The sequence below is a fragment of the Callospermophilus lateralis genome, chromosome 2 (assembly GCF_048772815.1).
Source record: "Callospermophilus lateralis isolate mCalLat2 chromosome 2, mCalLat2.hap1, whole genome shotgun sequence".
Classification (NCBI taxonomy): Eukaryota; Metazoa; Chordata; class Mammalia; order Rodentia; family Sciuridae; genus Callospermophilus; species Callospermophilus lateralis.
The window spans coordinates 166,968,285-166,983,936 of record NC_135306.1 but is presented as its reverse complement, the minus strand read 5'-3'; the positions used below and the strand labels follow the sequence as shown (position 1 = coordinate 166,983,936).

General features: G+C 41.6%; 2 protein-coding genes across 3 annotated transcripts; both read left to right on the top strand.

The window, feature by feature from the left end:
• The first annotated feature begins 872 nt into the window (after positions 1–872).
• Positions 873–3,361, top strand: LOC143392824 (serum amyloid A-5 protein-like). Of its 2 annotated transcripts, none has more exons than XM_076846965.1 (4): positions 873–892; positions 1,334–1,425; positions 2,550–2,688; positions 3,138–3,361. In XM_076846965.1, the coding sequence occupies exons 2-4, from the start codon at positions 1,338–1,340 to the stop codon at positions 3,274–3,276; spliced, it is 366 nt and encodes a 121-aa protein (XP_076703080.1). In that variant the 5' UTR covers positions 873–892; positions 1,334–1,337; the 3' UTR covers positions 3,277–3,361. The 2 variants fall into 2 exon arrangements, with proteins under 2 accessions (XP_076703080.1, XP_076703079.1); XM_076846964.1 differs by having other exon boundaries at positions 873–912.
• Positions 3,362–9,383: 6,022 nt separating this feature from the next.
• LOC143392823 (serum amyloid A-4 protein-like) lies at positions 9,384–14,267 on the top strand. The gene is made up of 4 exons (XM_076846963.2): positions 9,384–9,494; positions 10,050–10,144; positions 13,456–13,594; positions 13,977–14,267. The coding sequence occupies exons 2-4, from the start codon at positions 10,054–10,056 to the stop codon at positions 14,137–14,139; spliced, it is 393 nt and encodes a 130-aa protein (XP_076703078.2). The 5' UTR covers positions 9,384–9,494; positions 10,050–10,053; the 3' UTR covers positions 14,140–14,267.
• The last annotated feature ends 1,385 nt before the right edge of the window (positions 14,268–15,652 follow it).

Here is a 15,652-nt window from a genome sequence, read left to right as displayed (position 1 = left end):
CTCATTTCCAGCACCAGCTCCTGCAGAGCAGGGCTTACTTGGCTGAGATTCACAGTGAAAGAGGCCAGATAGTGACACTCCCACCCTGCAAAACCCATAGGGTAATATAGCTCAAAGTGTTCTCCCCAACTTTCACCTGCCTGGATGCTTAACCCTTCCCAATTGGGCTCCCATTTTCCCACTGCAGATTTTGCCTCCATAGTGCTTTATTATAAGCTTCTTAAACTACACTTTAGCTCCTTACACCCAGAAGCTTTCCTCCCACTATGTGGGACTCTAGAATTTACATTTTCTAATTATCTAAATCAGCTGAGCAGGCATTTTCTATGCCTTAGAGGTAAGAGCTTAGATACACCTGAGGTGTGTGGGGCTAGCCTGCCAGTTTTGTAGCTCAAAGACTGTAGATAGAAACCCAGCAGGGTTTAACTGTTATCTGCCCTCTGGCCCAGCAGGCCCCTTCCTGAGTCAGTGACTTGGAAAGCAAGATCCTGGCTGCAGGAGCCCCTCTTGCTCCTCACCTCACAGCACACTGGGGCACCATCTTAGTGCTCTTTCCCTGCCCCTCCATCGCCTCATCTCCATTACCTCTTCTCTCTCAGAGCTAAGCAGCAGAGCTGCTCACCTGACTCATGGAGCTGCCAAATGCAGAGCAAAGCTCTGTTGTGTCTTCAAATTGCACAACTGAGGAAAATGACCCATGGATGAAGAACACCTAGAGTCCAGTAAGACTTCTATTGCAGATTTTTACAGGAAATGACCTGCAGAGACTTTCCAGGAATGCAGGTTGGCTCTCCCTCCCTGCCCATGACCCCAGAGGGAAAGGCTCAGGATAAATAGCAGCCTTCTCTCCCTGTCCTTCAGCGACCAGCAGATCCACTCCACCAGACATCAGGTGATTGTCAAGTGCAAGGAGTGAGTTTTTAAACCCTTACTCTATTTTCTCTTTCCTATCAAGATGTGATTTTCTTTGAACGTAATGATCCTTTATGTGTTTATTTATTTATTTATCTCATGTGTGGTGTGGATTGGGTTTAGGGGACACATGGAGAATGCATTATAGCCTCCTCTAGAGTGGCAATCTGGTCCCAACTCCCCTATCCTCTGTTGGAGCCACCATGCTATTCTCTCAGACAGACTTGGATTCAGGGCTGATGGGGTCAGAGTGAAGGCTTTTGGTACCAAGTGAGTTCCTATTGCCAGATTTCCTAGAGGAACTACTAGGACTATAATGAGAACCAGTAGGAATGAACAACCAGGCTCTCTTAGGATATAAATGTCAAAGGGAAAGGTGCCAGTCTCGTCTGTGTCTGATTATGCCTCTCTTTCATTTCAGCACCATGAAGCTTCTCACAGGCCTGGTGTTTTGCTCTTTGGTCCTGGCAGTCAGCGGTGGGGTTTTTTCATTCGTGACTGAAGCTGCTCAAGGTAAGGGTGGTGGAGAGATGGCTCTAGGGTTCACTTGGAGCACTCTGAAGGACTGGAGCCAGTCTTATGTTGTGCTACCTTGTGTGGCAGGATGCCCCAGGTATACTGAGGAGCATTTCTTTAAAGGGACTGAAAAAAGCAGGTGGCAGAGCAGAGGTTTCCAATGAGCTATATATGAAGCCAATTTAGCCCAGTTGATGTGTCTGCTCACCACTTCCTAAAATTCCATTGTCAACAATGTCAGGCACACGTGAAATCACCTGGAGTTTAAACCCTGTGGAATCTTGGATTTTCTTCCTCCTCATATAGTCTGAGGAATGGGCAGGGTTGTGTTCTGGGTATCAGGACTTTCAGTATCTCCCCAGGTGATCAAAACAGGCCAACCCAGCTGAGAACCACTACACTAGGGTCTCCTCAAGCAACCACAGCATCAGTGCAGTTCACTGAGCTTGCCCAGAGGCACTCATGTCACAGTGATGTGCGTTTAGGGTACAGAAGTACATTTTCCTTGGGAGTCAGGGCAGAAGTGCCTCATGTGTGCAGCCCACTCAGGCTTTCCCCTCCTGGATGCCCCCTCCCTCACTGCAATTTCTAATCACATGGAGCTTCATTCTGGAACAGTGGGTCTGGACCTGGTGTAATGTGCTGGCCCAGGGGACATTTTCAATGTGTGGCAATGTCTTTGGTTGTCCCACTGGGAGAATGTGCTGCCAACATCTAGTGGCAGACCAGAACGCTGGTGAACATCCTACAGGACTCAGGGCAGCCCTGAACAACAGAGAACCACGTGACCCAATTTTTCAACAGTGCTGAAGCTGAGGAATCCTGTTTGACAGTGACACCTCCCTTCTGTCCTTAAACATAGCACAGCTAAGTATGGTGAAGCTCACCGCAGCACAGTGGACCACCAAAGACAAACAGGTGTGGCCCCTAACAACTCTCACTAGAGTGACTTGCAGAAGCCAGCTAGGAAGGAGACGATTCCACTCAACCCATGATATCTATGGGTGCAAAATTCACAGGATGAAATCTTGAATATATTAATACCTGGATCCCCCTTGAAAGTGTTGTCACAATCTTTATGTATATTTGATATCCCTTTTGTCTTTTCTTTTCCAATTCAGGAAGTTGGGACATGTGGAGAGCCTACCAGGACATGAAAGAAGCAAATTTCATAGGTGCAGACAAATACTTCCATGCCCGAGGGAACTATGACGCTGCCCGAAGGGGACCTGGGGGTGCCTGGGCTGCTGAAGTGATCAGGTAAGGCAGGTTCCTGGGGATGCCAGGCCTGTGTGAGCAGAGCTTGGCTGCCCTGGGGATCAGGAGGGAATGATCCTGGCAGCAGGTTTCTGTGAGGCTTGAGTCTTCCTCCTGCCCACTCTGTCTAGCCCTCCACCATGGCCAGTGCAGGGCCTGGGCCACTGACAGAGCCAGAGATGGCTGAGGTTATGTGTGTCAACTCAGAACTAGAGAAAGGGAGGGCCACAGAGTGATCCCTAACCCTCACCTCCCTGGTGCTGTTCATCCAGGTTCAGGGTGAAGAGACAGGCTAAGTAGGGCTGTGCCAGGCAGGGGTGGTATCTCAGCCCCTCTTCCTTGATCTCCTGGGCTCCCCTGAGCGCCATTCCCTGGACAGCATAGAATTAGGAGGGTAGCCTGAGGTTTATCAGCCTGCTGAGGAATCTCCTTGTTACCTTGCTTGATTTCAGTGATACCAGAGAGAACATTCAGCAACTTTTTGGCCGAGGTCATGAGGACTCCCAGGCAGACCAGGAAGCCAACAGAGCTGGCAGGAGAGGAGAAGACCCTAATAAATACAGACCTAAAGGGCTGCCTGGTAAATACTGAGCTTCATCTTCATTTTGTCTCAGAAGACTGACTGTGAGCCCTCAAAGATTGGGATATGAAATCACTGCATCCTGTGTCCACATAAATGGGTGGATGGCCCACAGTCTTTGTTCAATAAATACATAAGAAATGGAAATTCTAGCAAGTGGGTGTTATATTTTGCCCTGAGGGTGGTATGTTTGGTACAAAGTGGTGAACAATAAACACCAAGAAGATCCAGCCTGGACCTCAGGGTGTAGGGGATGTGATTTCAGCAGTCACACAGGACAGACACTGGCACTGAGCCTTCGCAGAATCAGACTCTCTCACTTGTCCAGGCCCCCGTGGTTAGCTGTTGCTATTTCCAGGCCTTTCCATGTCCTGACCACCTCACTCCTGACAACTGTGTCCTGTCACATTCTCTGCCCCCAGGGCTTTCGTCCTCATTGGGTCTGCCTTTGGAGACAAGGGGCATGGCTATGGGAAGGCTGGCTCTGGAATCCTGCCCCAGATACCACCATCTTGGTTTTCTGCTTAGTTTTTTGCAACATCTGCAAAGCCAATTATTCACCAATTTCTGTTCATTCTATCCAAGAAATACCTTCAGAGCAGTGTCTCCCACTCTATTTCTATTGCCTTATTTCAAGCCTAAATGAAGATGTAAGTGCACACCATTTGTGGTGTTGTATTTGTGAAGAACAGTCATGGTGGAAAAGAATTCCTTATCAGTCAGGTCTTGTAGGAGACAAAACAGGTAGAGAGTTGAAACGGGAAATTTTAACATAAGGAATGCTTAATTCTCAACAATAGTTTCCACTATGGATAATAAGTCAGGAGGGTATAAACTTTATATGATCCTCCCTAGAGGCAGACATTTGGTTCTCCTAGGCAAATCTATAGCCCATTACATGGAGAGAAAGTTTGTTGGGTGCCACAGTCAAAGCTGAGAAACAGGAACTCTATAGAGATAGCAATGGAACTTGATAGCATGCTGTCCAGGAGCCACTGTGCTCACTGGGAATGTGGGGTGAGGGAGCTATAAACCTGCTCAGAAGCTGTTCTCATGGGATTAGCAGAAAGCATGCTGCTGATCTCTCTGGGAAGTCAGCTGTGGATGGGATGGATTTCTAGAATGAGTTGTATGCTCTCCATTTCATGTGCTGAAGCCTTTTTCCCAGAGTGTCTGTATTTGGATCTGAACCGATAGTCCTTATGAGCATAGACAACAAAGAGCTTCTCTCTCTCTGAAACCCACAAGGTCACAGTAAGGAGGTACATGTTTGTAAGCCAGGAAGAGCACAGTCACTAGGTGCTCAATTAGCGTGTACCTTCATCTAGAACATCCTGGTGTTCAGAATTTTGAAAAATAAATATCTGTGTTGAAGCCACCTGTGGTACCTTGTTATGGCAGCTCAGGCTAACAGAAGTGGGGTGCTGTTGAACACACTGAAAATTTAATTGAGGTGCCACAGAAATTGTTGAAACAACCCCGTCCTTTAGGTTTCACTAAAAGTCCCTGGGCTGAGTGTCACTGGGTGTGGCAGGGGAGGATCCTCACAGGAGCCTGAGAAGCCAAAACAGGGCACAAGGAAGACAGGTCTTCATTTCCCCCTATTCCTCCATTGCCCTCTACTGACAAAGATTAGCATCCTGCACAGCTGGCCAGGGTGAGGTGTTTAGAGGGTCCAGCTCCAGGACCACAGACAGTGAAGGAAATGTGGATATGGGGCTCACAGTAAAGAAATTGATACTGGTCTCTATTTTTGCTTTGAAAGTGGAATGTAGGAAGACTCTTAAGGGTAGGAGATTGATGAGAAAGTGATATTTATAAGCTAAAGTCATTAAATTAGTTGTTAATTAGTAGGGAAGCTGTTGCTATAGTAAATCCCAAGAGAACTTTCTCATGTAGTTCTTATCTGAAAGCACTAGTAGACATGGAGTTAAAGGAGATTTGGGATATTTGAGGGGGAGTTTATTTCAGAATAAGACATGGGCAAGATCAACATGATGGTATGGATGTTGACATCAGACTGGCTGGTGAGAGCAGTCTCAAGGCATTTTAACTTAGGGTTCAGGGAGGGTCAAGTTTGAAGGTGTTAAAAATTGTCCAAAGACTAATGCTGGGGACAGTACTGTAGCTCAGTTGTAGAGCAATTGCCTAGCACATGTGAGGCACTCATTTTGATCCTCAGAACTACATAAAGATCAATAAATAAAATAAAAATTTTATGTCCACGTACAACTAAAAAAGTTTTTTTTAAAAGGAGTGTAATGCTGATATGTGGAAGTGCATAAGTAGATTACTTGTTGCAGTATTTACATAGATTTGGAAGCGGTAGGCAGCAGCAAAAGAAGGATAAGAGAAAGAATGACTTTTATATCCAAGTAAGGTAAACTATTCAATCTTCTGTGGATATGTAAAACTTCCTAATCAGGATATTATTACTAAAAATAATACATGGGAATGAAACTTGGGTACAGAAATTCATTCACCAATTTGTAATGGATCACATTGTCATGGGAGAAGAGGTGACTCCTGAGTAGGGTCTGAGAAGCTCCCAGAGGGAAGGGGAAATTCAACTCAGGACCAGTGGGGATCTTGGCATGCATAAGGGAATAGCATTTCAGCCTGAGCCACAGACAAAGGCATAGACAGGTTTATTTAGGAAGTAGGTGCACACTCAAGGGAGAATGTGGGCTATCTCAGGAGGGAGAAGTCCCTGCTTAGGTTGGGAAGGTCCGACATTGGGAAGGTCCAGACTGGAGATAGAGCCAAGGTGGAGCTGCATAATTTTGCACCACTTTTCCCTGCATTTGTGTATTTTCTTCATTTTACAAGGGATCAGACCAAGGGCAAGTTGCTCAAGTTGTACAACTCTCCTTTCTGCATCTCAATGGCTCATGGGCATTTCCTTTCAGATTTGGTATATCTCTCTATCCCTAATTCCTATCTCAACATCATATGACTTCTTAGAATTTGTAACCTAAAAATATATCAGAGTTTAATCCAAAGAAGAAAGTAGTTGTTTACTCAAGAATTTATGATTTATATTATCACCCTTTATCCTTACGCTTGAATATACCGAAACACTTTTTTTTGTTGTTTTCACATATTTTTAAGAGCTATCATGTGGAAAATGCCAAGTTGAGCTTATTTTATTATATACTAATTATTTTTTTGCTTCCAAAACACTTTCTATTAGTGAGCTTGTTTGTTTGCTTGTTTCCTATTTTGTGTGGGTGGTGATCCAACTCAGGGCTTCATGCATGCTAGGAAGCACTCTATCACTGAACCACATCTCCAGCGCCTGTTAATGACTTTATTTTGCTCAAGGAGAAATAAGTTTTTCATTAGTATGTGGTTGCAAAGCCTGTAATTCCAGCGGGTCAGGAGGCTGAGACAGGAGGATCGCAAGTTCAAAGTCAGCCTCAGCAAAAGTGAGATGCTAAGCAACTCAGTGAGAACCTGTCTCTAAATAAAATACAAAATAAGGCTGGGGATGTGACTCAATGATTGAGTGCCCTGAGTTCAATCCCCAGTACCCCCCAACCCCCCCCCAAAAAAAAAGACTATGCATGGCCTTTGGAGCTTGTTCTCAGTATCTACCATTGGAGTCTCCATTTGTTAGAAGTCCTGAGAAAAGTTTTATTCAGCAAAATAGACTGAAAAGGAACAGCTATTGGGAAAGGAGGACTGGAGAATGTGGAGTTCCAAAATCAGTGCCAGTAGTATCTGAGAGGTTGTGAAGTTAACCCTTGCCTAAGCAATGTGGAGTCATTGCTGATCTTGTTAATGTGGTTGCAGAGGAAGAGTGGCCTGAGGCCTAGTGAAACAGGTGTAGAGAGAATGGCAGGGGAGGACATGGGACTCCTGAACACCCCACACATCAACTGAAACATCCATAAAGACAAGGAGACAGTTGAGACAGGTGGTGGGCAACACAATTTGTAAAGCCATCAACAGTGTTTTTGGAAGCCAAAACTAACAGGTAAAGGAAATAACAGAAGATGAACCTCAACTACTTCTAGAAAAGGAGAGCAAGGAAGGCAATGACGACATTGAATAAAGTCTGAATAAGTATGATAGTGTAGTACTGAGCCATGTACAGGAAAAACTAGTCAACGGAACAAAAATCTCCAAGTTAGTCATGAGTGCGTATGATAATTTAGTACATAAGAAAGAGTGTATGTCAAAATAGTAAATAAGGGAGGGGTTATTCAATGAATGGGATTGGGACCAATCAGGTGATCATCTTAATGATGTAAAGTTGAAAACATATTTTGTTATGTTAAGACAGGTTCTAAATGTACTTCATATTTACAAAATAATGCAAATATTATCAATATTTTAATATTTTAAAAGTAGTGAATAGTTACAAAATAATGAAAATATTATAGCAACAATAAAATCTGTAAAAAACATGGAACATGAAGTGGGGAATGTCAAACTATACCACAAAATTTAGAAGGCACTAAAGGAAAATGTCAATAAAGGGCATAAGAATTACTTTGCACACTGTGAGTTGCCACAGGAAAATAAAAATGGCAAGCTGGAAAATAATTGTAACTCATATCAAAGAAAAAGAGCTAAATTTTCCTTGTACAAAAAATTCTTGGTGGCTGGGGTGTGTCTCAGCAGTAAAGTGCTTGCCTCCACTTGTGAGGCACTCGGTTCAATCCTCAGCACCACATAAAAGTCAATAAACAAAATAAAGAGACTGCATTCATGTATAACTCAAAAATATTTTTTAAAAAATTCTTTATTATTGCTGTATGTATATACGTGACTGCATGACCAATGTGATTCTGCAACCTGTACACTCAGAAAAATGAGAAATTATACCCCATCTGATTCAAATGATGATATAAGATCATTGTGCTGTCATGTGTAACTAATTAAATCAAATTAAAAAAAGAAAAAAAATTATTGCAAAATAATAAATAAACACCCCACACACCAATAAGAAATATACTATTTTGAACAGAAGATATCAATGTATAATTCCTAGAAAATACAAATGGCTCATTTTAAAATTTTTTTAGTATTTCTTTTTTATTTGTTCTAATTAGTTATACATGACAGTAGAAGCAAATGTCTCTTAAACATAGTGGAGGATGTGAAATAAAACTCATGCTAAGAGAAATGCAAACTAAAATTACACTGAGCTATATTTTATCTACCAAAATTTTAAACACCAAAAGGTTTGAGAGTATGGAACTAGGCATTCTCACTCATTTTGGTGAGAGTACAGATTGATAGAGACCTCATAGAAAGTAATTTGTGATTTACATAAAAATTTTTAAAGTCTCATATCTTTTATCAGGTCATTTACTTAAAAATTTAAATATTTGTACATGTGTCAGGGATGTACAAACAATAAGTGAAACATAACCTGTGTTGTTTACAATAGCAAAATATGAGTAACACTCACAGCGGCCATCAATATTGTGTGGTGTAATTATGGTCTATTCGAACAATGGAATCATGTGCTGCTGTTAAAAACAAATAAATAAATAAATAACACAAAACTGATATGGAAGGACTTCCAAGATATATTAAATTTTTAAAATATAAATAATATATGTTACTATGAAAGCAAAGTACCTACCTTTCATCTATCTTGAGTCTACTACCTAGAAGACCCTCACCCTTGATCTTCCTGCTGTATGCCCTTCCTTCCTCTGTTCTTCCAGGATCATTACTTCATCCCTTGGCTGGTAGATCTAAGTCTTACTTGTCCCTTGTCCTTAAATTCCTTAGAAAAAAAGGCACAAGAGATAAGCAAACCTCTCTTTTGCAAATAGTTAGTATTGATGACTTCTTAGAGCATAATATCTATGTGCAACTTTGGCAGGTGAGAATGGAAGGCCACAGATGGGAAAAGTGGAGAGATTCCCTGGTTCTCCTACAATTTATTCTGCAAGTACAACTATTTTCTGCAATGATAGAAAACTATAAAAAGAGAGAGAAAAATGGCAATTAGGAAACATTTCCAGAAAACTAAAACCTTGGGTGACCCAATTTGGAAATCTACTGTGAATAAACAAATTCTGTTGCCTAATGTGCTGATCTTTTATTTACTGAGAAGGGTTGAGCAAGAGGGTTTTGCTAAGGCAGGTTGTTGGAACCCCTCTTCCCATTAATACTGAAGTCAGGAGAGACACCAGGAGCTGCTTCATCGCAAGAAGGTCCTAGAAGCCCTGCTTCCCCTGGAATTTTAGCTGGAGAAAAGCCACAGGTGACTCTGTCTTCCAGGGAGAAATATTGTCTTGTTTTATTTTTGAGATCCATTTCTCATACAGTTAGTACATTCTAATTGTGAAGAAATCGTGTGTTCTGTTTCTTCATGGGGTCAGTGCTGAGCAGAGTAGGCACTCAAGAAACACTTGTTGATTGATTTTAGCCTGTTTTATTGGGTGCAAATGGGCCACAAATCAATAACACTTTGGATTGCTCTCTTCCCCCCCCCCCCCCCAATGATCTGGCTAAGAATTAAGGGTTTATGCTTCTTCCCCAACCTGTTTCAAAATTTTTTAATATTTATTTTTGAACACAATACTATTTATTTATTTATTTATTTATTTATTTATTTTTATGTGGTGCTGAGGATCCAACCCAGGGCCTCGCACTCGCCAGGTGAGCTCTGCCGCTGAGCCACAACCCCAGCCCCATTTTAACTTTTTTTACAGTAACAATTCTAAGACAAACAAATGGAAATGCAGAACTAGGCTATCTTTGAAATTCCAAACCTCAGAAACTAGATCTAATTTTGCTGCTCTTCCTTTCCCTTCAGCACAATGAAGCTGTGCACAGGAATTGTTTTCTGCTCCTTAGTCCTGGGAGTCAGCAGTGAAAGCTGGTATTCATTCTTCAAAGAGGCTATCCAAGGTAAAAACCTGGAGGATGGGGAGCACATCCAGTGGTCCCCAGAACTCATCTGAGCAGAGGCCACATAACTGCAAGATGTGGGTTCTCCTGAGAAGCCACAGATGGGTCAGAGCAGGAGTGTGGTTTTCTGTATCTGTTTCTGCTTCCATGTGTGGACCCAGCCTGTGCTACTGGTGTTTTGTGCAGAGGTATCTGGACTTCCAGTGGGGAGCTCTCACTGTGGGAATTCACAGACGGAAGATTTCTTAGTCCTCTAGTGTGGTTGTGAATTTATATGCCCCTGGAGGCTAGAGGTGGATGAGCTGAATAAATATTATGCTTTATCCCAGGGAGGGAGAGTGCCCAGGACAGAGGAGAACAGCAGCACTTGCTAAGAGAAATCCCACCCTGTCCCAGACATATGGCCGATGACTGGGATTCAAAGCTCACGGAGATTAACTTCTAACTTATAGCTGTGTAATAAAAAGAGAAAGCTCTCACTGATTAGCCACTCTTAGCTGAGATAGTGTGAGGAAACTGACACCAGTCTTTCCTGATGGAAAAGAAGCTTGTCGGCCAATTGTTAAAATGAAAAAAATAAAAAAATATGTTGTTAGATTTTGTAATACTTTGAACTTGAAGTGTTGTAATTAATTTTGCAACTGAATTTTTATAGATTCTCAAGGGAATGTGTATGAATTCCAATTTTTCTAAATTTTGAACTTCATGTGGTTTTGTTGTTGATTGTGGTGCTGGGGATGTAATCCAGGTCCCCAAGCACACTAGGCAAGTGCTCTACACTTGCTATCTCCCAAGCCCTCATGTGCTATTTTTAAAATGAAAAAAAAAGAAAATCTCTGAATAACAGCTTTTAAAAAGAATTTTGTTGGTAATTGATAAGTCTTTCTATGTATAATGAAGAATATCTTCGTCTTTAGGTCAATGTATTTCAGAGTTTGTTGTGTGATCCTCCAGCATTTATAGATATAGATGTGTTTGTTTTAAAAGTACATCTCTTGGGCTGGGGATGTGGCTCAAGTGGTAGCACGCCTGGCATGCGTGAGGCACTGGGTTCAATCCTCAACACCACATAAAAATAAAATAAAGATATTGTTTCCACCTAAAACTAAAAAATGAATATTAAAAAAAAGTACATCTTTCAGGGGGAGAAAGGAGGGAAGAGAAAGGGAAAATACTGGGGACTGAATTAGAACAACTTATACCAAGTTTTCATAATTATGTCAAAATGAATCCTAATGTTATATATAACTTTAAAAAATCCATTCAAAAAAGAGAAGTGGGTAAACCAGGCTGATGAGTCAGACACAATGATATAAGCTTCCTTATATCATTAGGCCTAGTCATTTGAGATAATACATCTCAGGCACTTAGTAGAGCAGTGCTAAGTTGGTAAACACATATATACATGCAAACATATTTAAAAATTAAAAATGTTAGGCTAAAGTCTAGTAATTTGCATTAATATGGAAGTTACTGGTTCCCAGAAAATATATAATATGTAAATATATCATAGAAATATAATTGTAACCAGCAAAGTAACTGTTCAATGTATTTTGAATAAACAATGACAAATGAGTCTGGTATTGACTTTACTGGTTACAAATTATATTTCTATGTTATATTTACATATTATATATTTTCTGGGAATGAGAAGATCAAGACAAACTATGGTTTTCCAAGTTTTTTTTTCCCTCTCCCAACCTGCCTTTCCACCTGCCAACTTCCAACTTCCTTTTCAAGGTCTTTTTTTCTGGGGATCAAATCCAGGGAATTGTACATGATAAGCATGTCCCCTACAACTGGGCTATACCCTTAACACTGTTAAGATTTTTTTTTCATCACAATTAGTTTTGCCTTTTCTGGAAATTCAAATAAATAGAATTATATAGTTAAAAGAAGTACATGTGCTAGTCAGAATGTTAGAAGTTAAATGGACTAGGGATCACATTTTAAACTATAAATTCCTCTGGTTAATACAAATGAGAAAGATGGTCTAAGGTTTTGCTATCACACCCAGTGACCGAATCTGTCAGATGCTTGAAGAAGATGCTTGGTAAGCAATTTGAACAATATGAATGATTACTAAGTAGATATCTGAGAAAGAAGTCACTATACCATGTCAGAGATAAATTACTTGGCTGAATTATAGACACAAAGTAAGTAATACATGCAAATAGTGAGAAAGTACATAAAGATAATTAAAACTATCCATCTCCACTTTTCTTTTGCCCAAGTGAGTTGTTATAAATAAGCTGGCTTACTTTAGACACAAGCCATGGCAGGAATAAAAAGCATTCATTGACTGGACAACTCAGGCCAGGTAGATGATTCCTGCAGTTCTTCCTCCCATAGACCTGTTCTGAGCAGCTGCTTTTCCCAGTAATCTTAAAAAAAAACCTTTAAAAATGAGATATAACTTACATAGAGTAAACTGTACAGTTTGACAAACTTTTACACATATAAACACCCATGTTTCTACCACTAGATCAAGAGGTGGAACATGCTAAGCACTCTATTAATTAAAGTTAATTAACTTTCCCAAGGGTAGCACCTATTCTTATTTCTATTATTAAAGATTAGTCTTGTCTGCTTCTGATCTTTGAATATAAGGAGTCTTGTAGAATGTATATTTTATGTCTTTCTTTCACTCAACATTCTGACCATAAAATTCATTCAAGTTGTCTTTTAATCCACCAGAAAGGTACGTATGATTCTCCCAATTAAAAGGTGAGTTAAGGTGGAGTGTAGTTGGCAGGGCAGAGAGCTGAACATTTACATTTATGCTCTTCAGGTAAACCTCACTTCCCATGTTCTTTGGAGCTCTCCAAAGACAATTCTACCTCCTCACTTACTAAATGCCTATTTCAACAGCTTTTCTGTGCAATTTACACCCATATCAGCCAAATTTACTTAAATCAGAATTGCCTTCATACAACTTTTTTCTTCAGGCCATGATAGATGTGCAATACTCTTCTCGCTGCATCCCCCATGCAGTCCCTGGATCCTACAGATGTAGTGTCATTCTCCATTTTTTTTTTCTCCCTTACATGATAGTCCCACCTCTTCTTTGTACACAGCATACGCAGAACCATATAAGACATAGCCTAGGGCAACAGAACTGCTAATCAATCCAATCCAATTTAATTCACTGAGAAGTACCATTCCTAGGGTTGCATATCTTCGTCTTGATGTATAATTTCAAAGGATTACTTTGTCAAGAGCAAAAATTTGGAAGTCAGTAGAAATTTTTCATTCCTCCACTTCATCAATACATCACCAGGTTCATATTTGTCATTTTTGTTCCTTTCCAGGGACTGGGGACTTGTGGAGAGCCTACTGGGACATGAGAGAAGCCAATCACCAAAATTCAGAGAGATACTTCCATGCCCGGGGGAACTATGATGCTGCTCAAAGGGGACCTGGGGGCATCTGGGCTGCTAAAATGATAAGGTAAAGTGGAAATGCCACTGAGCAGCAGGCAGAGCTGGTCGCCCTCCAATCCCTTCTGCCTGTGGCGTGTCCTCTTTCCGTCTAGGCTTCCAGGGCCTGGATGGCCTGCAGAGCTGGTCAGTGTTGTTGCCTCTCATCTCTATAGAAAAAGCAAAAACTAGAGAGGGCATCTCAAAAGTGCCCTGTGTCAGGGTACAGAAAGAATCAGCTGATTTAGGCCTTTTCCCAAGAGCGTTGATATTTTAGTTTTTCTGTCCTTGGGGACTGACTTCTCTAGGCTTCTCTTGGTCATTCCTTGAGCATCAAGGGAGGAGGGAGTTAGGAGGCAGAGCTATCTCAGGTGTCAGATTAATTTCCTCTTACCCCCTTCTTTGGATTTTAGCACTGCTGGCAAGTATTTTCGGGGGCTCCTAAATCAGTATTATTATGGAGGCGGCCACCGTGGATGGGAGAACATTCAAGCCAACCAGAAGGCGGAAGAGTGGGGCCGAAGTGGCAAAGATCCCAAACACTTCAGACCTTCCGACCTGCCCGAGAAGTTCTGAGCTTGCTGCTCCTGCTGCTGTCAGGAAACTAGGCTGGGGGCCACACACCTCTCCTGAATGCTGGGTTTCATGTCCCAGGGACTGGTACAGGGCATCCAGAGTTGTCCAATAAATGTTTTCAAATTTAATTTCTTGATGGAAACTAGAAACTTTGAGATCGACTTTTTGAGAAAAAACGGTCATCTTGTGTCACAACGAAGGTAAACAACCCCATAAAGGAGGTGCCTGTGACTGTGCGGTTGCAAGGACCCCCAACTGACCCGTGACAATAAAGGTCCCTCTCATTATCCCCACCAAAGCCTCTCTCATTCTTAGTGGTCCCAGATTCTTATGCTGAGTAAGACTGAGCTGACAAAGCACTGACCATCATGCTGGGTCCTTCATGACGTCATCATGGCTGGCACAAGCTACAGGCAGCCTCCCATCAATCTCTGCATAAACTCAATCATAATTATATCAACCTCTATCCTCCCCCTATTTCTGGTTTCAACCCAGGCCTCTCTCAATACAGACTCTACTCTGCCCAATCAGTTGCATCCTGTTCACTGTCTGGCTCCAGGTCTTGTCCCCCATGACCTCCTTCCATATTGAGGGGGTACATTGCTTCAAGAAGCCTAATCCCAGGAGCCCTATCCTAGAAATCATCATCTTGGACCCCATCTTATTTCTTAACAATATCAGTACCTACCCCAACTAAATTTTAAATAGTCTCTGCTTGTTTTACCTAATGAATATCTCTCACATTCGTTTTTCTTGTCTTTATTCTCACTGTTTTTTAACTTGGATAAAATTCTACTTCCTGTTCTAGAGGGGAAGTGAGATATGCAGGTAGACACAACATTACTAAATATGAAAGGCTGTGAAAAGTTTGTACCTCTTTGTTAAGGCAGAAAATCCCAGTTAACTTACTAATAAAGCCAAGATTTTCTTTCCAAAGAAAGTCAGTATAGTTTCAAGGAACAGTAAAGAATTAATAAAAAGGAAGATTCCAAAGATAAAAAGAGACAGGCTGGGTGCAGTGGCACACACCAGTAATCCCTGTAGCTAGGGAGGCTGAGGCAGGAGGCTCTCCAGTTTAAAGCCAGCCTCAACAAAAGTGAGGCGCTAAGCAACTCAGTGAGACCCTGACTCTAAATAAAATACAAAATAGGGCTGGGGATGTGGCTCAGTGGTCTAATGCTCCTGAGTTCAATCTCTAGTACACCCTCCCCCACAAAAAAAGATAAGAAGGGATAGAATAACTGCTGCACCAAAGTCAAGCAGAAGCCTAAGGAGGTAGATCAAGCCCATAGGTGATGGGTTAATCGACAAATGAGTAGAAACATCTCTTGCTTTGAGAAAAGAAGGAAGGTGAAGAGAATGAGACCAGGGGAGACAGAACATTTAAGATGGACAGCAGGGGACTGGGGTTGTGGCTCAGCAGTAGAGCACTCGCCTCTCACGTATGAGACCCTGGGTTCGATCCTCAGAACCACATAAAAATAAAGAAAATAAAGATATTTTTTTAAAAAGG

Coding starts and splice junctions, on each gene's coding strand:
- LOC143392824 (XM_076846965.1), top strand. CDS start 1,338: ATGAAGCTTCTCACAGGCCTGGTGTTTTGCTCTTTGGTCCTGGCAGTC. Junction 1,426..2,549: donor CGTGACTGAAGCTGCTCAAG/GTAAGGGTGGTG, acceptor TTTCCAATTCAG/GAAGTTGGGACATGTGGAGA. Junction 2,689..3,137: donor TGGGCTGCTGAAGTGATCAG/GTAAGGCAGGTT, acceptor GCTTGATTTCAG/TGATACCAGAGAGAACATTC.
- LOC143392823 (XM_076846963.2), top strand. CDS start 10,054: ATGAAGCTGTGCACAGGAATTGTTTTCTGCTCCTTAGTCCTGGGAGTC. Junction 10,145..13,455: donor CTTCAAAGAGGCTATCCAAG/GTAAAAACCTGG, acceptor GTTCCTTTCCAG/GGACTGGGGACTTGTGGAGA. Junction 13,595..13,976: donor TGGGCTGCTAAAATGATAAG/GTAAAGTGGAAA, acceptor TTTGGATTTTAG/CACTGCTGGCAAGTATTTTC.